Source organism: Lipomyces chichibuensis (genome assembly GCF_038497645.1).
Source record: "Lipomyces chichibuensis strain CBS 12929 unplaced genomic scaffold V1513scaffold_13, whole genome shotgun sequence".
Classification (NCBI taxonomy): domain Eukaryota; kingdom Fungi; phylum Ascomycota; class Lipomycetes; order Lipomycetales; family Lipomycetaceae; genus Lipomyces; species Lipomyces chichibuensis.
In genome coordinates this window covers 88,676-108,755 of record NW_027117465.1, presented here as the reverse complement: position 1 = coordinate 108,755, position 20,080 = coordinate 88,676, and the positions used below count along the sequence as shown (strand labels likewise).

The following is a 20,080-nucleotide window of genomic DNA, read 5'->3' as shown; positions in this document are numbered from 1 at the left end:
TGAACCGCCAAGCAAATCATTAGGCCGACAAACCAACAGCTGGGAACGAGGAAGAGACAGTGGCATTACCTTGGCAGAAAGAAGTATCCACTCCGCTGTAGTAGTAGTACGCACGTTTGACCACGAGCTGTATCTGGACGGGAGTGTATTTATAAACGGCAGTAGCGAGGAGCACGAAGCCAATGAAGAAAAACGAATCTAACAAACCATTAGCATCGGATAGCCAGAACCTTTGTGATCTTTTGGCAAACTACTGAGGATGAGCTGCTCCGTGCGCGTCATAACGTAGAGCGGCAATGTAACGTCATAGCGGTACTTCCATTTCTTGATAAATGTCCCCATAGAATGCAAAGAGCAATTTATTATGCGGTTGAACAAATTGTTAGACGACGAGTAGATGGTAGAAGAAGAGGAAGCGCGAGGGAGACACGATTGTAGACCCAGAGAGGTATAGCAGAGAATCGAAAACATTAAGTCCGCAACAGAGCATATGCGGAGCTTGTCCGCGGACAATTCGGAGGGCCCGGGATGGAAGAAAAATGACTTATGCGCAAACATTCACGCAGCGCGCGGACATATAGCGCCCAAGAATATTCATGCGACTGGTGATGACTATCACACTAGCAGGTTTGTATATGAACGACCGGTATAGGTACGTGTGCCAGGAAGTGTTCTCGGTATATCCTTCCGAGCATGGGTAATGTATTAGCGAATGAAGTGAAATAATTGACTGCAAATATGTTGGTCGGGAGCTTCTTTCTGAACCATTTCGGAACGGGCGGGCTACGTCATTGCAACTCTAGCTCAGGGGTGCATAAGCCTAAGCCGCAACAGGTATAGGGCACTACTTTAACTTCTTTAATTCAAAACGTCGTAACAATCTTAGCTTTGTTTACACCGCGTTTGTTTTGACTGCCGGCAAACACTAACTTGTTATCTGATATTTCAATATCTGCGTGGTCCACAAATATGATTGGTCAGAGTACAGTAGGTTGTACAAAACGTTCGCACGCGGTGGGAAACTCCGGCTCACCAAAACTGTTTTTGACTTATGCTGTCCATACTGAAGTGCGGCTTACAAAGTGATTGATTGGCCTTTCAGCTTTAAACTTTATCACAGAATACACTTTTCCCGCCATTGCCGGCCATACCCGAATCCAAATCCCTCGCAGCCTCTCGCCCATTGCCTACAAATATGTAATGGTAAATAATAGATGGCTGCCTTGTCGCGACACAAGGACATCTTGAGTTCTACACACGGCTTGAATCGCAATAGGAGATCAATGCGTTCTTAGACCAAACTCTGTACATTTATCATTTTCGGCCATTGTCATCACGACTCTTATTATCCTTCCGTCGCATCAGATTGCACTTTACTTCAAGCTCCGCCGCGTCCTTCATATCCTCGGGTACCGCACTTGTCAATGTTACTTCTGAGCCGGCCGAATTCTTCTCGGGAGTGCCAGGCCCCAGATGTTTCTGTTCTTTAACCGTGGCTTGCAGTAATACCTCACCATAAAGCTCGTCCAAAGACGATTTCACCTCGTCAATCAAGCCGACGTGCCGCTCTTTATCCCGTCGAATTGCCTTTTTCCGCTGCTGTGCCTTTTTCTTCTGCAATTGCTTTATTTTCTGCCCGCGCCGGCTATTCTCAGGATCCCGCAGATATTCCAGTTCTTCCGCTAATTCAATTCGTGCCAATTTCCGATTCTGTTCGCGCGATCTCGTGGCTTGCGACGATACGACAAATCCCGTCGGGATGTGTCGAAGCTGCACTTTACTGTTCGTCTTGTTGATCTATGTCGCAGATTAATTCTGGCAATTCCGAACACATATATTCGTCCAGATTAAGATTTTAGGGTACTTGCCTTCTGGCCCCCCTTTCCTCTGTGCGTGGTTAGACCAATACTAGATCTCAGCAGAGCACCATGGTACTTACCCGCCCTTAATAAACACTTCTTCAATCTCGTCTTCAGGAATCGTAGTCCGCGGAGGTAAAGCATTCTTCTTACACCTCAGCGTCGTAGAAGAAAATGTTTGCTTATTGTGTTGTATTATTCCCGCAAATCTTAAGTGGGAATTGCCGTTGTGCGATGTCACCCATCTGTTAGTGAAGCAGAGTAAGAGTGGTTTCGACGCAGATTTCACGCTGACGAGAGTGGCAGGCCACGCAATTATAGAAATAATCATTGACCCAATAATCCTAGCATAATGGTTGTACTCTGGAAAGTTTTAAGAAAAAAAAAGGCCGGCCTTGAAGAAACTGCGAAACGTTGCAACAAATCAGTCACACAAAACTATGTTGGGTCAGGGTTATATGTTTTGACTTATCGCAGAGCAAATGCGCAACGCACTTGCGGTCAAGGTTCAGCACATACGGTTCTAGACTTGAAACCTTATTCGTAAATTCGTTGCCGCGAATATGCAGTTTGCGTGGAGAGCAACCGTCAGATGATTAGCCAAAAAAAAGGGAGTTGGTGAAGCGCTGAACAGCAGTTGGCACGGTCTAGCAGCTGTCCACGATTTTCGTGTCACAACAAGTGAACGATCATCCGTAATCCTGCCATACATAACGATGTTATTAGGTCTCGTTTTGCTGTTGGTGGGTGTCGTTAGCGGCATACAGTTGCCGTTTAGCGGTAAGCCCATGATTCCCTCGCCGATAAGCCATGACGAAGAAAAGTACGCTAGTGGATTCACTCTGCGACATATCTTCCACCACGGCACGGAAGAATATGCAAAGTTGCACATGCGGAAGGATGTTGGCCCATCGTACCGGATGGCGTCGGGAAGACGGTCGTTTCACGTCTTGTCGCAGTTGAAGACGGTTACTCGGATGTCAGAGCGAGATCCGGATTTCATCGAGTCGTATCTTCATTACGCCAGGACCAAAGGTGCCGTCGCAATTGATTTTGATTGGATGCACGAGGATATCATGGTTCCTGATATTACGGACCGGGATACGTTAGTTGAGTTTGCGAAGATAACTGCGGATGCGTACGTTGAGGTTCCGGAAGGCGCGGATTGGGTTGATGTGGGATTGCCTTACAACGAAGTTAGTCCTTTTTATTTATGTCAAGTGGAATGCGAGGCAATGTTGACCATACCGATAGACTGGCGGATTCGGTTGGGATTCGAACGGTTTGCGTGGCCACGTATTTGTTGACGAAACCAATACAACTGTCATCATCGCCATCAAGGGCACCAGTGCTGCATTATTCCACAGCGACGGCGATACCGTGTCCAACGACAAAGTTAACGTATGGTAGTCTTTGTCAAATCCCGAGTTGAGCAAGTACTAATGCGTGAACTAGGACAACTTGTTATTTTCTTGCTGCTGTGCGCGAATAAGCTACCTTTGGAGCACGGTCTGCGATTGTTACGAGAAATCCTACACTTGCAGCCAATCCTGCCTAGAAGGCGCTCTTTACGCGGAGGATAAGTATTACAGAGCGACACTCGATATATATCGAAATACGACCTCGCTCTACCCGACTGCCAATATTTGGGTCACCGGCCACTCATTAGGCGGTGCAATGAGCGCTCTATTGGGTCGCACATACGGTCTTCCCACCATTGCATTCGAGTCTCCTGGCGAGCAACTTGCGGCGCAGCGACTACATCTCCCATTCCCACCTATCCCGCTTAACGAGACAACAATCTGGCATATCGGCAACACCGCAGATCCAATCTTCATGGGCGTCTGCAATGGTCCGACATCTGTATGCTGGTTAGGCGGGTACGCGATGGAGACGCAGTGTCATGCGGGCTTAGAATGTATCTATGATACTGTCAATGACAAGAGATGGCATATATCGATCTCAAACCACAGAATACGGCCGATCATTGACATGATGCTGTCTTATAACACGACCCCTAATTGTGTGGCGCCGACGAATTGCCAGGATTGCTACGATTGGAACTTTGTGTGAAATAACGGCTTTGTTTGTATTTTGTTAGGATCTTTTTCTAGCAATTTTGGGTATTTGGATAGGCGCATTCATATTTTGTCGTTGTGGTTGTATATTTCGGTGTTCATGATAGAAGTAGGGTGTGGCATATAGTGAGTGCACTTATGTAATTTTTTTTCTGGTTATTTATTTTTGGTATTTGTGTTGAATTCACGCATCTGGCATTTATAGAATTTGGGGTTATCTTGTTACTAATCTTGATTATCTGCGCTAATTATTGATAATGTTTTGAAATATATAAATCGACGTATTGGACGACGGCATTGCACAAAGTCACATAGCAATAATAAGGAACATCATACACTTTACTTCTCAAGCTTCCTCTCGACGAATGGCGTCGGCGGCACTGATACTGGGATTTCAACAGGTTCCCTGCCACTGAGGCCGGCGATAAATTTCTTGACCCAATCGCTTTCGATCGCTTGAGGCGCTTTATCGTAGACTGTCATGATGAGAGCAAGACTGACGGCAAAGACAAGTACATCGCCGTGGCTGGATAAAAAAAAGTTAGAGCATTTCGTTACAATCGTAGACCTCGGATGGAGACTTACGGGATCGTGCGGATTTTCCTGTGTTTCACCAGCGTCTTCCAGTACGACTCAAATGCCATACGGGCAACAGGGATATATCTTTCACTAACGTCAGTACCAGTAACCGTACTTCTCGAATCAATTCTCGGACTTACTTCGCCTGTCCATTGCTCATATCAATAAATGCCCATAAACCAGCCAAGAAACCAATGACTTTAATACGATACTGCGGAATTAACTTGTTTGGCAAAATGTATTGCGATGCACAGAGTCCCGTCCAGGCTGTTGCGGTTGTCATCGTCAGAAACGTGTTTGTACGGAGGAAACTCTTTAGCACAGCCAAGGTTTCTTCTTTCGTGCTGTTTGTAGGTCGTTAGTGAGTATGAATAGCAATGTCGTGTAAACATACTTGAATTTAAATTTCTTGTATGAGAACAGGGAAAGAAGCGCATATATTCCACCACTATATTTCGCGAATTGACCAAACTGGGGAACCGACGACTTCGCGAAATTGCGGAAACATGATTCTTCATAAGGGTGCATCAACGCACAGGAGAGATGTTCGATTCCCGGATGTGCTTGTGAAACAATCGAATCAATCAAACGGAAATTAGAAGGGAGAGCATAAGAGTCTGGATACAAAATTGGCGAATTAAACGGCCTGCCGTCATGTTAATTCCGAGCCTGAAGGGATCTGATACAAATATACGTACGGGTATCGTTCAAGAGTAATATTCTTCATGCTGTCTAGGATCTCCACCGGAGTAGGCCAGGACAAGTCCTCAGGATAATTTGCAGGTCTCAGGAGGATGTAATTTGGCGCAAATTTCATCATCAGGTTTTTAAAGGTCTAATGCATCGAAGTTAGCATTTCAACTATCGGACAAAACAAGAAAATTGCGTACGTTATTGCAACAGTCAGGATCATAAGTGAACGTGTATAACAGTTGAGCCATAGAGAACGGGAACAGAATCCAAACACCAACTTGCTCCCTCAGGAACGCAAACTGCTTCTTAATAGTCACATAATTGAACATGTATTCCACCGCGAGAGTCGCACAATAGAATGCAACGTATGAGCGGAACTTTCCGGCGGGATGCAAGTACAAAAATGAACCTGACAGAATACCGGAAGTGAACGGCACAAAGTAAGGCGATCGCAAGGTCCTGGCAATTCGTCGATGGCGCCGTCGGAACTTGCGTGCTTCCGCGGAAGCGATACCTGTGTGCAGCGACATTGTGAATTTGTATAGCAGTCGATACATCGCAAAGATTATGGCTACAGACGCGGATGCACGCGTACGTTTTAGAGATACCAGTTCTGGCGTCGGTCTGCAGACATTAGAGGCGTCAAATAAAAGCGTTTGACAAGTAGTACATACTGCCGCCCTTTCTTTGCCAAATGCAAAGAATATTCAATCAAGGAGAGTGTGGTGTATGATCCGGCATATAATCTGGCCGACACTCTCCACATTCTGCTCATCGTCAGCGCGTCGGCGTCCAGCAGAAGAGTGATCAACGTACGAAATATAAAAATCACTCAAGTTCTTCGACTGAAATGTAACATCCTCTAGAGAAGGAAGTACTCTAGAGAACATGTCCTTCACCACACTCTCCATTACCTCCGACTTCTGGATTCCTCGGATCTTCAGATTGACATTCATGGCTTTGCGTAGAATCACTTGATACTCCGCCGGCGACACTATATAATTCGTGATATACGCGACGAGCTCACGCCGTCGCTCCTGGCTATTCGACGACATGATGCCTTCACACAGGATGTCAAGTTATTTCCAAACCCAAGTGAAAGAAAATAAAACCTCCAATGGATGTGGAGTAATATATTTGAAGGCGATACCCGCCGTTCGCTATTTACCCCGCTACTTGTGCCGGCGCAGCTTCACACCACGAAGCAAACTGCGATTGAGTTCGTCATTTTGCAGCTGTGTCAAATTCATCTAGCCGTATAGAGATTAATCTGAAAGTAACATTTAACTTAAATCTCTGTTTCCATAGTTTCGCTCCCAACAATGGGTTAGGGATCTGATGCGGCGTATTGGTGGTGATTACAATAGAAAACCGGAAAAATTGTAGTTGTTCTACGGCAACTTGGTCTCTTCCAGCGCAGAAGGAATAATCAACGAAATTAGCTTACCATAGTGGCGGCCACTGAACTGTTGTCACGGTTACTAGGAAGATATTGGTAGTGCGGACGTGTCTACAACAGCCAGGCCGAGGTTCATGTCGCGCTTTCTTGCCTGAATTGATGTCTAGTTTTAGCAGCCAAGGATATCACCGCAGATAGATTAGACGCATGACTTGGAATTAAAAAGACTGCTTTGCATTGGCACTATTAACTAGAATTGGGAGCGATGCGACCGGAGGAGAATGCTGCAGTTGACTACTATGCCCTTCTCGAGCTCGAGTCAACAGCTTGCACGGCCGAAGAGGTCAAGAAGGCATATCGGAAATTAGGTATGTATTCTTTATTCGATCTGCTTCTTGAATTGACCCTAATGTGGCTGGATTTTAGCTCTATTGTATCACCCGGATAAAAATCAAGGGCAGTTCGAGTTTGCTGAAAAGTTTAAAGCGATAGTGGAGGCGAATGATATTCTCGGCGATCCCGTTAAGCGGCAAATATACGACCGCGCACGACAAAAGGCACTGCCTCGGAGTACGTATGGGACGCCATATACGCATTATTACGCAGACATGCCTACATATACAAGCACCTCAACACCAAAAGGGACGTGGGCCTGGAATAATAGTCAGAGGGAGCGATACGGATGGTCTAATACGTCGAGTTCTGGGTCGTATTATACGTACGGACGACAGAAATCTACGCCATCTACTGCCAGTGGAAAGCCACGGACATCACAATCATTCTCGAATCAGTACGGCGAGTCGTCTCGAAAGCAGAGTGCTTATGAAAACAAAAACCGCAACGCTAACCCCGGCCCTAGCACTCATAACAACTCTCACAATTACAATAACCGAAATAATGCTAAGGCAAAGCAAGCAAATAATTTTGCTTTTCCCCGGGCGCCAACCGCCGCAAAATCTGCGACTGATTCTCCGAAAATGTCGACAGACCAGAACAGTCCTAAGACGCCGCGATCTTGGTCATCTTCGAGGACTGCTTATTCCATGCGGACTGGAGAACGAACCTACGCTCCAAGTCCTCAAAAGGGTGCAGCTAATGCGACGTCCTCTGAGTTGAAACCGGATCCAGAAATGCCGGCTCCGAAGAGACCCGAAACAAGCCATCCGGAAGAACCTAGTTCGAGCTCAGGGTCGTCATCGTCAACGTCGACACCGACATCGGCAGAGGAATTTAAAACCTTTAACGGGCAGACGTCGCCTAAGCCTAATAACCAGCGCACAGGTTCTGGGTTGAAGTTTTCAACGTCGCCCAAGTTCGGCTTTACAGAGTAAGTAGTGTGTATAGTCTATCCTGTTTCAGCTTCTAACATTCTATAGTCGGCCGACTGCAAAACCGAAAGTATTTACAACGGCGACCCCAACGAGTTTCAATTTTGGTGTTCGAAGTGAAACCTTTTCTGATTCCTGGACTAAAGGTACGAACGCCAACGTCACTGGTACCTATTCATCACCAACTCCCAGTCCTCGGGGCAGTAAGGACGACCCTGTCGATGTTGACAGTGATGAAGACGTGTACATGTATCCTGATTCAACGATTCCCAAGCCGTTTAAAGAGAAAATTAATCGTTCATCAGATGACGATGAGAACAACGTTGCCAGCAAAGATGATGATAAGACAATCCCCAAGAATCGGTTCATGGCTGATATATGGAGTAATGCATTTGCCAAGGAGAACCCCTTTTTGTTCGACTCTCCTAGTGTCTGGAATCATTCAAAGATACCAACGTCAGTTAGACGGACAAAGCTTCGACCGACGGCGACCAACGCAAAACCTGCTTCTCCAGAATCTCGGCAACGGACGGTAAAGGAAGAAGATGCCTCTGAATGTCAAAATCCTAAGGCAGTAGAGACAGAGGCTCCAAGGCCGCCATCAGAAGGTTCGTCACAAGAAAGTACGTCGGAATCTAAGCCTATGTCAACACCGTCGCCGAAAAAACGCGATAGACACCGCCTTAAATCGGCAATGAAATCGAGGGCGCCACTAGGCGCTAGCTCGTTCGATGACCTCGGATTGTTCAAGACTGTCCCACCATTTACACAGGGACATGGCGAGTTCAAAATGGACGATCTTGGAAAGACATACCCGATCAATCCTGAGCATGCTGAGCCCGCAGCGGCAACAAAGACGACCTCTGCCGAATCAGATATTCCAATGGATTCACCACGATCGCCTGCGGAACCAAACTCACCAAGAACTCCTCCTGCCACGAGTGCGGGCTTCGCGAATGTCAACTCACAGCCGTTGCCCTTTGATCGAGACGCGCCTATATTTACGACGAGTCAGCAACAGCCTGCACCTACATCAATCGACTATCACGATTCTCGAGCCGTGTTTGACATTGAACCTCCATCGGCACCGGTACCACCGATAAACACCATAAATCCGACTGAAACTGAGCTGATGGACTATTGGCAAAGAGTACTTGTTTATCAGCAGCGGTGGAATGACTACGAACTCAAGATGACTCTTTATGTCAATGAGCGGCATCATGCTGATAGTCAGAACTCATTGCAGATTTTGTCCAATTCGGGAAACTTGGATCGCTATATAAAAGCATTACAGCAAGATGACCGCGTAAGGACTAGGTGGAACCAAGCCTTGAGTATCCATAAACGTGTAATGATAAATTTATTGGCCGTACGGAGAATAGCAGAGGGGTGGTAAAATCGACTTATAATTCAGTACGGGTAATGTAAATATAGCACACTTTCGGTTTTGTATTATAGCAGGTCAAGCATGTAACAGTATCCTATTAATTGTAGCATTATAGAATTTCAAAGTTTGCGTTCTATCAATCGTATTAACCATCACGACCAAACGATAACAGCCAAAAATCATAAATTTCCTCTATCATGACAGCAATTTCTACCTACGAGCTGTATATTTCCAGCAAAGTTTCCCTTATCTTCTCGAGTAGTTCAGTATTCTCTTCTTCCGTGCCGACCGTAATTCGCAAGCCACCAACGCAACCTGGCTCCTTTCCCCTGAATCTGATAACAACCCCTTTTGTCATAGCCAATGTCTCGTAAAGTCTCAAAGCAGTAGGACTTGATGGTACACCTCTGGGCTTATCGAGAATCTGGACCAATAAGAAGTTCGATGCATCGCCACCAATGAAACTTCCGATTCCTGGAATCTTGGGAAGCTCTTCTAGCAATCTTGCCCGCTGAGACACAATAGCGTCGATGTTCTGGTGCGCGTTGGATAGTCCGCTCGGCGATAAAGCCTTCAATGCGAGTGTACTAGTTAACGAGGAGATGTTGTAGGGTGCTTTCACGTTATTCAAAATTCGAGCCACACGCGATGAGGCGAAAGACGCGCCAAATCTATAGCAATATTGGCAAAGTGTAAAATAAATATCCCCTCTAAAATGAACATACCTAATGCCAGCCATGCCAAATGCCTTCGATAGAGTCTGCATCACGATTAGGTTATCGTACTCGGTTACCAATGGAGCAATCGAGCTTCCAGCGGGTGAAAAATCAATATAAGCTTCGTCGACAACAACAATTCCATTCCAAGTGGGATGAGCAAGGATTTTCTTGACAGACTCAGGATCAACCAAGCTCGCGGTAGGATTGCCCGGAGAGCAGAGGTAGACAAGGTGAATTGAACTGTCGTTCGAAAGGGCGTCCATCACGTTGTCCACTCGAAGAGGAAATCCTTTAGTCTCAAGATCAAGGTTGACAGTAACCACCTCTACATCATTGACCTGAGCTGAAACAGAGTACATGCCATAAGTGGGAGGGCATGTGAGCATCTTGTCCCGGCCCGGTGTCGCGAAGCAACGGATGACTGTGTCAATGCACTCATCGGATCCCACGCCGACATAAAGATTGTCTGGTGTCAACGGAATAATATCTGACTTCCCTTTATTTGGAGCGTTTCGAAGGTCGCATAGAAGCTGCTTTACATCTTCCTGGTGCGGGTCAGGATATCGGTTGAGGCCGGCAATCAAGTCAGCTTCAATAAGTGTAGAAGTATCCTTCGACGATGCCACTTCGGAAGTGTACACCGACGGACCATAAGCATTCTCATTAGCATCCAAGAGTATACCGGTCTTATAGTCACTAGCATAAAATCTGTTAGCTTGCAACGATTTTGGACAGGCAGGTTATGGCTAAGCATACTCTCGAGCACATCGATAAGGCTCCAGGAGCAAGATGTTCGGCCTGGTAATTGCCTCAAGGCTAAAAGCAGGAGATGTCATGTTTGTAACCGTCATCCTTCGAATCTAGCCGTCGTGACGATTTTGTAAGAAAATCCGTAAAGGCTTAAAGGCTTTTAGACTCTTTCGTAGGTTATTTGTGCTCATCGCATACTTTCTCGAGCCCAAAGTTTAAAGTTTGACTCATCATCGCCGCACCGCGCCCTTAGTTGAATGCCAGCCAGAAAAATACGTATATGTGCTGTAAGTTACGTCTCATTCAAAAGCCAAAAGCAGGCAGAAAACGCAGTGACGCGCTTTGACTGCCACGTCAACGAAGATTGGCGACGAAAAATTTCGATTGTACACGTCGCGACGAGGAGTTTGTTCTGCTTCGTGAACCATCATCCACCACCTACAATCATCAGTCAGTTCTATCTAAGTGAATCACGAGAATGCAGGCGCCGGTTGTTGTTATGAGTAAGTCCTTTGATCTTATAGTGGCTTATACTTTGCTTTATCGGATTGTTTGTGTTGCAAATACTCCACAAAGCTTTACTTGGTCATATTAACGTCTCTATTATGTAGATGCGGGCGGCGAACGCCAAACTGGTAGACGTGCTCAGGTCTCGAATATCACCGCAGCTAAAACGTATGTACCGGTATTGGTCCACGACGCTCTTTACTGATGGCTACAGTGTTGCTGATATTATCCGGACATGTCTTGGACCAAAGGCTATGCTAAAGATGTTACTTGATCCTATGGGAGGTATGTAACTAAATGCAATCGCTAAATATGAAGCATTTCATATACTGATTGGCTTAGGAATTGTGTTGACCAATGATGGACATGCTATTCTGCGTGAAATCGACGTTACTCACCCTGCGGCTAAGAGCATGATCGAGCTTAGCAGGACTCAGGTAACTGATCTACCGGAGCGTCAAGTGGAGCCTGCTGACCACCTAATAGGATGAGGAAGTTGGAGACGGTACTACGACTGTTATCATCTTAGGTAAGTATGGTGCTCTGTCGATACGTTTAATGGTTTTTAACTTGACTGCGACGCTCAGCTGGTGAGATCCTCGCCTTCGCCTATCCTCATGTCGAGCGGAATATACACCCCGTTGTCATCATTTCCGCGTTCAAGCAAGCTTTGGCCGATGCACTTGAGATCACCAATGATATCTCAGTTCCAGTTGATGTGAACGACGACGAGCAGATGCTGCAGCTGATATCAGCGTCTATCGGTACGAAGTTTGTCGCGCGATGGAGCACCCTGATGTGCAATCTGGCATTGCACGCTGTTCGTACGGTTGCAATCGAGGTGAATGGCAAGCGTGAGGTGGACATCAAAAGATATGCTCGTGTCGAGAAAATTCCTGGTGGAGAAATTGAAGACTCACGAGTTTTGGATGGCGTAATGCTGAACAAAGACGTAACCCACCCAAAAATGAGGAGGAGAATAGAGAACCCGCGTATAATTCTCCTTGACTGTCCGCTGGAGTATAAGAAAGGTGAATCCCAGACCAGCATTGAAATTACGAAACAGGAGGACTGGGCAAGGATTCTCGAGATTGAAGAGGAGCAAATTAAGTCATTATGCGACATCATTTTGTCGTTCAAGCCAGATCTAGTCATAACTGAGAAGGGTGTTTCTGGTAACTTCCCCTGTGTTTTGACATATTAACGGTGTCTAATTCACGACAGATCTTGCCCAGCATTACCTACTGAAAGGTAACGTGACTGCCCTACGACGTGTCCGAAAGACCGACAATAACAGAATTGCTCGGGCGACTGGTGCGACCATTGTCAACCGTATTGAGGATCTGCGTGAGTCTGATGTCGGGACTCAATGTGGATTATTCAATATTGAGCTTATTGGCGATGAATATTTCACATTTCTCACAAAGTGCGAGAACCCTCGAGCCTGCACTATCCTGTTACGTGGACCCAGCAAGGACATTTTGAACGAGATCGACAGAAACCTTCAGGATGCCATGTCCGTTGCGCGAAATGTCTTTTTCGAGCCCCGACTATCCCCTGGTGGAGGAGCTACTGAGATGGCAATTAGCATTAGATTGGCTGAGAAAGCGAAGGACATCGAAGGCGTTGTCCAGTGGCCATACAGATCCGTTGCCGAGGCTATGGAAGTTATCCCACGCACTTTAGTGCAGAACTGTGGCGCCAACCCTATCAAGGTGCTTGCCGAATTAAGAGCTAAGCACGCGGAGGGTCTTTATACTTACGGCATCAATGGAGACACTGGCAGGGTTGTCGATATGAAGGAATATGGTGTCTGGGAGCCTGAGGTTATCAAGCTTCAATCGATCAAGACTGCCATAGAAAGTGCGTGCCTTCTGTTGCGTGTCGATGATATCGTCAGTGGTGTGAGGAAGCAGGGCGACAAAGCCTCAGGAGGTGCCGATGCGGGCCCACCTGCCGAGTAGCAGCAATAGATGGTTTTTCGTGACATTTGCATGTATAGTACGCCCTCGACACGTAGGGAGAAGGGTAGTGGCAACGAAGCAAATCGTGTAGATAATATGACAATCCAATTTATCTGACTTTGGTGCCTTGCACCTGCCGTTACCTAACTTACTACCAACACAAAAACTGACGTACGCTCATATCGTGCATTTGTGACTTTTAAGTCTTTATCTCGGATGTCGAGGACTTGAAAACCTTGTATGCAGTCGCCTTTCTGCTTACCGCAGAACTTCTCTATGTGCTACCATGAACACTCTCTTGTCTACGCTGGCGTACGATTAGACCGTCGTCCGCCACTTTTCATTATTACATTCTCTTCTCACTTTCTTTCCTTTGGACCAATTCACATTTTAAAATTCCGTCATGATCATCGATTTCCATCTATCGTCAAACTCATAATCTCATCGACAGCATCAATAGTATCAATAAATATCCGCTGGTTACTCTTGGTCTACAGTACCTGCCATTGTCTAAAGTTTACCACCTCTCTTCACCGACGATAACATCAAACCAATTATATGGACTACTAGGCTTGACCACAAACACAAATCGTACCTGACCAGAGATTGTGACCACTTCTTACAGATGCTTCAGCAACTGGAATTACGATAGGTTCATGTAATATTGTTATCCCTTCATGAAAATCCCTTGAATTTTGTGGATTACTCGCATAATTGAAGCCAAACCCATCTATGCCGAAAAGGACAAAAACCGGAAACTCCATAAGGTACCAAATGTAAAAATCCCGTCTACCGTAACTATACATACTAAAGATTTTATTGGCCTTGGATCTCTGGTCTCAAGAACTGTGACACCAGAGCCACCATGTGTTGGCGTTCTTCACTAGTAAATCGTTGATCGCATTCCTCAATTAAACTGTGAAGTGCAGCTTCCGATCCGGGAGCAACGTTAAGCAACTGTAATTTTTCTGCCTTCTCTAGCTCATATACCGATATTTCTTGTAAAAAATTTCGAATATCGTCCGGAGTCTGCTTTGCTGCTGGTGTCCCTTTAAGGTACCCTTGGAGCTGGACCTCCGTTAGTCTAGCACCCGCACCGACACCATAATATTCATCCTACCTCTAATAAAATTGTTTCCAAGTTCTCTGTCCGTTGGATTGACCGGTGTTTCGACGCTGATCTCTTCTGCCGTCGCTTTATGGCATGAATGTGTTCCAGAACTTCATAATTAGAGAGTAGCTTGTCTCGCGGATTTTCGACCTAACAAAAATTTAGCCAATAAATCTTTCAGCGAAACAGAATTATCATTAGCCTCGTGTACAGCCTACCTTCATCCTGTGCTAGCTGGGAAGCAATATGTTTTGAAATTGTGGAGTTGGTAAGGTTAATCGAAAGGTTCGGCAACGGCACAGAGGTACCTTGGTAACCGTCAATTTACCGCTTACTTTTTCGTACCTACCCCTGTAAACCCTCGAAAATTGTGTGCGGAACGGCCAAGCCCTTAAATTTTTCTCACTGAGCCTGTTCAAATACTGACTTCATCCTTCTCTGGTCTTTGTGAAGACCGCCAACAAGTCGATTCCTTGAATTCACATGGCTCATCAAATACGCTTTGGCTCCGGTGATCAGCATTCAACTTCAGATAGCCGTCGAGAGCTGGATAACTTACTTGAAATGGATCCCCAGAATCACAGTACGAAGCGGAAGGGTTCGCCGATTTCTGAACGCTCTGCAAAGCGAACGTCGGATGGCAGGTCGATTACAAATCTGAAGAAGAGTGCGCCGGACTATGAGTTGCTTGCGGAGGACGGTAAAGGCAATGAAGTGTATCTTGACGATATTGACGAGGTCGAAGACGACGCTCGAGTTCACAGTGACGCGCTCGAAGATTTGGAAACGCTGTCAGATATGTCACTTCGAAACTCCCCGGTAAATTGTAGGCGAAAGTCACTAAATACCAGTACCAACCACAATAGCGGACCAAATGGCAAGACGAGTCAAGAGTTCAAGATTGCAGCGCCATTGGCCGATTCGGTCGAGTGGCAAAGGACCATTGAGAAAGTCATTAAGAGCGTTGTCTCCGTGCGATTTGCCCAGATTGCAAGCTTTGACTGTGAGCCTGCGTTGGTCAGTGAAGCGACTGGATTTGTTGTCGATGCTGAGAGGGGTTTAATCATGACGAACAGGTCAGTTACTTTTTGTTGCCCGTTGTGTAACTCTGGTTCACGTACAATATAGACACGTCGTCGGAGCAGGGCCCTTCAGGGGATATGCTATTTTCGATAATCATGAGGAGGTAAGTTTCTTTTTCACACTTTACGGATTTGTAGCTAATCGAGAATGAAAAGTGCGATGTGTACCCGATATGTAGGTTTTAACTTCACGTCATAACTAGGAGTCTATTAACATGACATTAAGATCGAGATCCAGTTCATGATTTTGGATTACTCAGATTCAACCCAGAAGATATCAAATATATGGATGTTGTGGCCTTGAAGCTGCGGCCTGACCTAGCAAGTGTGTTGTTCACAACTGAATCCAGAGGAACGCTGAGCTAACATGCCTCTTATTTGTAGAAGTTGGAGTGGAGATTCGCGTCATCGGTAACGATGCCGGTGAGAAATTGAGCATTTTGTCTGGATTTATCAGTCGTCTTGATAGAAATGCGCCTGATTACGGCTTTCTTTCCTACAACGATTTCAATACGGAATATATTCAAGCTGTACGAAATTCATCTGCATTATCTTGGTGCATACCTGACGCTGTTTTAGGCTGCAAGTGCTAGTGGTGGCTCAAGTGGAAGCCCAGTTGTCAATATTGATGGCTATGCGGTTGCAATTCAGGTATACTGTGATTTGCTTCTAGTCCCATTTGTCAGATACTAATACTGTCTAGGCCGGTGGAAGTAGTGAATCGTCGACGGATTACTTCTTACCACTCTATCGAGGATTGCGGGCCCTACAGTGTATACAGAATGACGAACCGATCACAAGAGGTACAATTCAGGTGCAGTGGTTATTAAAACCATTTGATGAATGCAGACGTCTTGGGTTGACTTCGACAACGGAGTCAACTGTACGAAGAGCCTTCCCGGATTGCATTGGCATGCTAGTGGCCGAAACTGTACTACCTGAAGGACCGTCGGATGGTCTAATTGAGGTTGGCTGGTCTTCTTTATTTCAATCGTCACCGAGCTAACAAGTCAACAGGAAGGTGATTGTCTCGTCAGTTTAAATGGAGAGCTCCTCACCAAATTTGTGCGTCTTGATGAGATTCTAGATTCTTCTGTCGACCAAACCGTCAGAGCTGTGATTCAGCGAGGAGGAGTCGACTCTGAAATTGACATTGCCGTCGGAAACCTCCACAAGATTACTCCCGATCGTTACGTTGAAGTGGCTGGGGCTACTTTCCATAACCTCAGCTACCAAGTCGCTCGCCAATACGCAATCCCGGTTAGGGGAGTATTCATCTCTGATCCCGCTGGATCTTTCAGATTGGATCGCGATAGAGGATGGATACTTGAGAGTATTGATAATGAACCAACCCCAGATTTAGATACATTTATAGAGGTCATGCGCAAGGTCCGAGATAGGCAATGGGTTGTTACAATATGCCGTAACGTTCAGGACATGCACACTATGGTATACATGCGTTGGTTGTGGTTCTACGTAACATACTGATCCAAATTTTAGAGTACGGGTATTGCACACATTGACAGACACTGGACAGGCGCCTTCAGAATGGCAATCAGGAACGATAAAACAGGTCTTTGGGACTTCGAAAGTCTTGGTGACCCATTACCTCCTCTACCTTTAAAGCCTCAGTCTGCGAAGTTCACCGAAATTAATAATACAAGCATTGCAAAGGCCGCAAAACTCATCCGCAGTTTTGTGAAAGTCACATGCTTGGTTCCTATCAAAATTGATGGCTTTCCAAGATCTGCTAAAGCCGGTCATGGGTTGGTTGTCGACGCAGAGAAAGGGTTAGTGGTTGTAGCACGCAGCATAGTACCATACGATCTATGCGATATCGTGATCACCGTGGCGGATTCCATCATGGTGCCAGGCCAGGTGGTGTTTCTGCATCCTACTCAAGGCTGGGCGGTCGTTTCATATGATCCAAGCTTAGTAGAAGCTCCAGTCGAGACGGCGCTTCTGAGTACGGAGATGATTCAGCGGAATTCTTCTACAATTTTCATGGGCTTGAACCAGAATATGCGACCGCTGGTCGCACGGACAACGGTGACAGACATTTCGACGATGACTGTACCAGCAAATCCGACGACGCCGAGATATCGTGCGATTAACATAGACGGCGTCACTGTCGACACTGTATTGGGTAGTCAGTGCGGTTCTGGCGTGTTGGTCAATACCGACGGAGTTGTTGGCGCGCTGTGGCTAACTTATCTCGGCGAACGGAATACCAGCAGTCGGGATGTGGAGTATCACGCCGGTATCTGCACCTCCAGCATTATTGCTATTCTGGAGAAGCTTCGCCGAGATGAGACACCAAAGCTTCGGATATTGGATGTCGAGTTGAATATTTTGCAGATGAACCAGGCACGTATTCGAGGTGTCTCGGAAATGTGGATTAGGAATGTTGAACAGGCGAATGACGAGCGCCATCAGCTATTTGCGGTCAGGAAGTTAGTTTGTGGTGACGCGCCGCAGATTTTGGAAGAAGGGGACGTTATCCTTTCTATCAACGGTAAGACTCTGACGCGAGTTTCGGAGCTGGATGTGATGTACGATCAAGAAATCCTCGATATGATTGTGGTCAGACGGCGCAAAGAGATTCAGCTGAAGGTGCCAACTGTCTCGACCGAGAACCTGGAAACCGATCGCATCATTATTTGGTGCGGTGCGATTTTACATGAGCCGCATCATGCCGTCAGGCAGCAGATCAAAAAATTGCATTCGGGTGTGTACGTCAGTGCACGAATGAAAGGATCGCCGGCTTATCAGTATTACATTGCGCCGACATATTTCATTACTCATGTGAACGGACAAGCAACCCCTGATTTGACAACATTCCTACAAGTAGTGTCGAATATTCCGGACAACACTTACTTGCGGCTCCGTATCGTGACGTTTGACAATGTCCCGTTTGCCAGCTCGATAAAGTCTAACTTGCATTATTTTCCGACGATGGAGCTCGTGAAGGATCGTACTCGTCCTGGCGAGTGGAAAAGGTACACGTACACGGGTGGAGTTCGCCGGGAGAACCTTCAAGGTTTGATTGGAGAAACGACTGGTGAAGAGGGTAGCGACTACGATTGACGTTGTTGATGATGAGCTCTGGCGGTGATAGAGTAGATTGTACATATATCGTGTCGGTAGAACTGGGCATTGTTTTACACGAACGAATTAATCTGCATTTGTTTTGCGTTCCATTGTTTTGGTCGTATGTATGCTCATGGTAGCATTTTTTGGAGAAATATAAGTGCACCAATAGCTAAAGCTAATATACTATCGATGCGTGAAATAGCATCATATAATGGTAAGCAAATGAATTATTCTGGAATATTCATAAAACTGTAGGTCTAGTGCGCACAATTTGAATTTACTTAACCCAGTCTATAAACTGTTTTGTAAGATCGACAATGCTCTGTTCCAACGAGATATACTCAATTCCAAGATCCTTTTTGGACTTCGAGTTATCAACATCGAAGATCTTCTTGGTCGAAATGCCGCCCTCTGTTGGCACCTTTCCGCTCAATTCCGGGAAGTTCTTGAGCAGGATATCACATATGTCCTTGTATGAGAACTTGTCAGCCACGATGAAGTACCGCTGGTTCTCGGCCTTTGGAGTCTCGAGGGCCAAGACATGGGCCTCAGCAACATTACGAACGTCGACCCACGCGAGGGCGGGGGTTGCTGGGATCGTCGCTTGCGAGCCGTTCACGAGAGACCATATGTTCGCATTCGAGGTATTTAACGTCTGTGGGGTTACGTCGTGGATCATGGGGCCCCTGAATGTACCCGTTAGACGTAACTTCGAATGTAAAATGTGAGCGAAACTTACCAGACGAGAGGAGGGTTGATAGTGGTAATTGTGAAGTTGGGCTTCTCCTTCTCGAGGAAGTCCCAGGCGGTCTGTAGTGGTTAAAAGCGTTAGAAGCGCGGTCTTTCTGTGTCGAACAATTATGCAGACTCACTTTCTCAGCAAAAGTCTTGGATGCACGATAGGTAGTGGAAGGGTTAGTCCCAATGGCTTCTTCCCAGGTGACCTGAAGTTCATTATTAGCATTCTGCAATAAACGCTCTATATTGACTTCACATACAGGATTCCAATCAGCCTCGGTGTAGGTGTGCTCCGGCCAGTCGCCCTTCGTGGCGTTTATAATAGCAGCAAAGCTCGACGTGATAACAACGCGCTTGACCTGAGGCGCGAATTTCTTAGCTGCCTGAAGAATAGACGTAGTACCTTTGATGGCCGGGTCTAAGAGATCCTTGACAGGGTCGGTGACCTTGAAGTGGAATGGCGACGCTGTGTGGATAATAACGTCAACGTCCTTCACGGCTTCGTCAAACGCGTTCGGGATAGCAATGTCCTCGACAATCACGAACGAGAGCTTCGAATCGGCAGGGTACAGGGATTTGAGGTAGTCGGCCTTGGACTGCGAGCGGACGGTGGCCTTTACAGTGTAGCCCTTCTCGAGCAAGGTCTTAAGGACGTGGCCCGCGATAAACCCAGACGCTCCTGTAAGCAAAGCAATCGTCATTGTGGGAGGTTACAATAGGTAGATGTTGCCCTGGGCGAGATGAAGCTCAATCAGATGCGGTTAGCTCTTTATATGTTCTTTGGTCGGCTCGG

At 46.3% G+C, this 20,080-nt stretch overlaps 11 protein-coding genes across 11 annotated transcripts; 5 read left to right on the top strand and 6 right to left on the bottom strand.

Moving 5' to 3' along the window:
• Positions 1–19: 19 nt before the first annotated feature.
• V1513DRAFT_478946 (uncharacterized protein) lies at positions 20–433 on the bottom strand (the record flags this gene model as incomplete). Its single annotated transcript, XM_066900289.1, has 2 exons — positions 255–433; positions 20–198 (listed from the first exon to the last, which is right to left on the bottom strand). Exons 1-2 carry the CDS (start codon positions 340–342, stop codon positions 20–22), a joined length of 267 nt encoding a protein of 88 aa, XP_066753850.1. The 5' UTR covers positions 343–433.
• A 407-nt stretch (positions 434–840) lies between these two features.
• V1513DRAFT_443656 (RF-1 domain-containing protein) lies at positions 841–2,287 on the bottom strand. The gene is made up of 3 exons (XM_066897850.1): positions 1,940–2,287; positions 1,869–1,887; positions 841–1,797 (listed from the first exon to the last, which is right to left on the bottom strand). The coding sequence occupies exons 1-3, from the start codon at positions 2,188–2,190 to the stop codon at positions 1,315–1,317; spliced, it is 753 nt and encodes a 250-aa protein (XP_066753849.1). The 5' UTR covers positions 2,191–2,287; the 3' UTR covers positions 841–1,314.
• Positions 2,288–2,779: 492 nt separating this feature from the next.
• V1513DRAFT_378685 (Alpha/Beta hydrolase protein) lies at positions 2,780–3,932 on the top strand (the record flags this gene model as incomplete). Its single annotated transcript, XM_066894989.1, has 3 exons — positions 2,780–3,055; positions 3,114–3,260; positions 3,315–3,932. 3 exons carry the CDS (start codon positions 2,780–2,782, stop codon positions 3,930–3,932), a joined length of 1,041 nt encoding a protein of 346 aa, XP_066753848.1.
• A 217-nt stretch (positions 3,933–4,149) lies between these two features.
• Positions 4,150–6,455, bottom strand: V1513DRAFT_443647 (uncharacterized protein). The gene is made up of 8 exons (XM_066897849.1): positions 6,026–6,455; positions 5,884–5,976; positions 5,407–5,833; positions 5,215–5,351; positions 4,911–5,162; positions 4,657–4,860; positions 4,523–4,600; positions 4,150–4,463 (listed from the first exon to the last, which is right to left on the bottom strand). The coding sequence occupies exons 1-8, from the start codon at positions 6,262–6,264 to the stop codon at positions 4,277–4,279; spliced, it is 1,617 nt and encodes a 538-aa protein (XP_066753847.1). The 5' UTR covers positions 6,265–6,455; the 3' UTR covers positions 4,150–4,276.
• A 162-nt stretch (positions 6,456–6,617) lies between these two features.
• On the top strand, positions 6,618–9,447 carry V1513DRAFT_443645 (uncharacterized protein). The gene is made up of 3 exons (XM_066897848.1): positions 6,618–6,976; positions 7,035–7,935; positions 7,985–9,447. Exons 1-3 carry the CDS (start codon positions 6,874–6,876, stop codon positions 9,330–9,332), a joined length of 2,352 nt encoding a protein of 783 aa, XP_066753846.1. The 5' UTR covers positions 6,618–6,873; the 3' UTR covers positions 9,333–9,447.
• V1513DRAFT_399056 (pyridoxal phosphate-dependent transferase) lies at positions 9,334–10,987 on the bottom strand. The gene is made up of 3 exons (XM_066895449.1): positions 10,799–10,987; positions 10,049–10,738; positions 9,334–9,994 (listed from the first exon to the last, which is right to left on the bottom strand). The coding sequence occupies exons 1-3, from the start codon at positions 10,891–10,893 to the stop codon at positions 9,538–9,540; spliced, it is 1,242 nt and encodes a 413-aa protein (XP_066753845.1). The 5' UTR covers positions 10,894–10,987; the 3' UTR covers positions 9,334–9,537.
• Positions 10,988–11,114: 127 nt separating this feature from the next.
• Positions 11,115–13,640, top strand: V1513DRAFT_443639 (chaperonin Cpn60/TCP-1 family). The gene is made up of 7 exons (XM_066897847.1): positions 11,115–11,295; positions 11,404–11,467; positions 11,514–11,584; positions 11,642–11,736; positions 11,786–11,828; positions 11,887–12,474; positions 12,524–13,640. Exons 1-7 carry the CDS (start codon positions 11,271–11,273, stop codon positions 13,261–13,263), a joined length of 1,626 nt encoding a protein of 541 aa, XP_066753844.1. The 5' UTR covers positions 11,115–11,270; the 3' UTR covers positions 13,264–13,640.
• On the top strand, positions 13,384–13,942 carry V1513DRAFT_46570 (uncharacterized protein). Its single transcript, XM_066900048.1, has one exon. It carries the CDS (start codon positions 13,504–13,506, stop codon positions 13,804–13,806), a length of 303 nt encoding a protein of 100 aa, XP_066753843.1. The 5' UTR covers positions 13,384–13,503; the 3' UTR covers positions 13,807–13,942.
• A 137-nt stretch (positions 13,943–14,079) lies between these two features.
• On the bottom strand, positions 14,080–14,598 carry V1513DRAFT_424917 (RNA polymerase; the record flags this gene model as incomplete). The annotated part of the gene is made up of 3 exons (XM_066896101.1): positions 14,080–14,331; positions 14,384–14,524; positions 14,593–14,598. 3 exons carry the CDS (start codon positions 14,596–14,598, stop codon positions 14,080–14,082), a joined length of 399 nt encoding a protein of 132 aa, XP_066753842.1.
• A 171-nt stretch (positions 14,599–14,769) lies between these two features.
• Positions 14,770–18,768, top strand: V1513DRAFT_443627 (trypsin-like cysteine/serine peptidase domain-containing protein). Its single transcript, XM_066897846.1, has 9 exons — positions 14,770–15,450; positions 15,503–15,560; positions 15,613–15,631; positions 15,683–15,781; positions 15,841–15,986; positions 16,036–16,107; positions 16,160–16,423; positions 16,474–16,905; positions 16,957–18,768. The coding sequence occupies exons 1-9, from the start codon at positions 14,858–14,860 to the stop codon at positions 18,541–18,543; spliced, it is 3,270 nt and encodes a 1,089-aa protein (XP_066753841.1). The 5' UTR covers positions 14,770–14,857; the 3' UTR covers positions 18,544–18,768.
• V1513DRAFT_443624 (uncharacterized protein) lies at positions 18,639–20,019 on the bottom strand. Its single transcript, XM_066897845.1, has 4 exons — positions 19,548–20,019; positions 19,422–19,493; positions 19,289–19,359; positions 18,639–19,235 (listed from the first exon to the last, which is right to left on the bottom strand). Exons 1-4 carry the CDS (start codon positions 19,986–19,988, stop codon positions 18,827–18,829), a joined length of 993 nt encoding a protein of 330 aa, XP_066753840.1. The 5' UTR covers positions 19,989–20,019; the 3' UTR covers positions 18,639–18,826.
• Between the last annotated feature and the right edge of the window lie 61 nt (positions 20,020–20,080).

Coding starts and splice junctions, on each gene's coding strand:
- V1513DRAFT_399056 (XM_066895449.1), bottom strand. CDS start 10,893: ATGACGGTTACAAACATGACATCTCCTGCTTTTAGCCTTGAGGCAATT. Junction 10,739..10,798: donor CCTTATCGATGTGCTCGAGA/GTATGCTTAGCC, acceptor ATTTTATGCTAG/TGACTATAAGACCGGTATAC. Junction 9,995..10,048: donor TTTGGCATGGCTGGCATTAG/GTATGTTCATTT, acceptor ATATTGCTATAG/ATTTGGCGCGTCTTTCGCCT.
- V1513DRAFT_443656 (XM_066897850.1), bottom strand. CDS start 2,190: ATGATTATTTCTATAATTGCGTGGCCTGCCACTCTCGTCAGCGTGAAA.
- V1513DRAFT_443645 (XM_066897848.1), top strand. CDS start 6,874: ATGCGACCGGAGGAGAATGCTGCAGTTGACTACTATGCCCTTCTCGAG. Junction 6,977..7,034: donor GAAGGCATATCGGAAATTAG/GTATGTATTCTT, acceptor GCTGGATTTTAG/CTCTATTGTATCACCCGGAT. Junction 7,936..7,984: donor CCCAAGTTCGGCTTTACAGA/GTAAGTAGTGTG, acceptor AACATTCTATAG/TCGGCCGACTGCAAAACCGA.
- V1513DRAFT_443639 (XM_066897847.1), top strand. CDS start 11,271: ATGCAGGCGCCGGTTGTTGTTATGA. Junction 11,296..11,403: donor GGCGCCGGTTGTTGTTATGA/GTAAGTCCTTTG, acceptor TCTATTATGTAG/ATGCGGGCGGCGAACGCCAA. Junction 11,585..11,641: donor GTTACTTGATCCTATGGGAG/GTATGTAACTAA, acceptor TGATTGGCTTAG/GAATTGTGTTGACCAATGAT.
- V1513DRAFT_443624 (XM_066897845.1), bottom strand. CDS start 19,988: ATGACGATTGCTTTGCTTACAGGAGCGTCTGGGTTTATCGCGGGCCAC. Junction 19,360..19,421: donor CCAAGACTTTTGCTGAGAAA/GTGAGTCTGCAT, acceptor TAACCACTACAG/ACCGCCTGGGACTTCCTCGA. Junction 19,236..19,288: donor ATCAACCCTCCTCTCGTCTG/GTAAGTTTCGCT, acceptor GGGTACATTCAG/GGGCCCCATGATCCACGACG.
- V1513DRAFT_443647 (XM_066897849.1), bottom strand. CDS start 6,264: ATGTCGTCGAATAGCCAGGAGCGACGGCGTGAGCTCGTCGCGTATATC. Junction 5,977..6,025: donor TTGAGTGATTTTTATATTTC/GTACGTTGATCA, acceptor GACGATGAGCAG/AATGTGGAGAGTGTCGGCCA. Junction 4,861..4,910: donor TACAAGAAATTTAAATTCAA/GTATGTTTACAC, acceptor ACCTACAAACAG/CACGAAAGAAGAAACCTTGG.
- V1513DRAFT_443627 (XM_066897846.1), top strand. CDS start 14,858: ATGGCTCATCAAATACGCTTTGGCTCCGGTGATCAGCATTCAACTTCA. Junction 15,987..16,035: donor ATACGGAATATATTCAAGCT/GTACGAAATTCA, acceptor ACGCTGTTTTAG/GCTGCAAGTGCTAGTGGTGG. Junction 16,108..16,159: donor GCTATGCGGTTGCAATTCAG/GTATACTGTGAT, acceptor AATACTGTCTAG/GCCGGTGGAAGTAGTGAATC.
- V1513DRAFT_46570 (XM_066900048.1), top strand. CDS start 13,504: ATGCAGTCGCCTTTCTGCTTACCGCAGAACTTCTCTATGTGCTACCAT.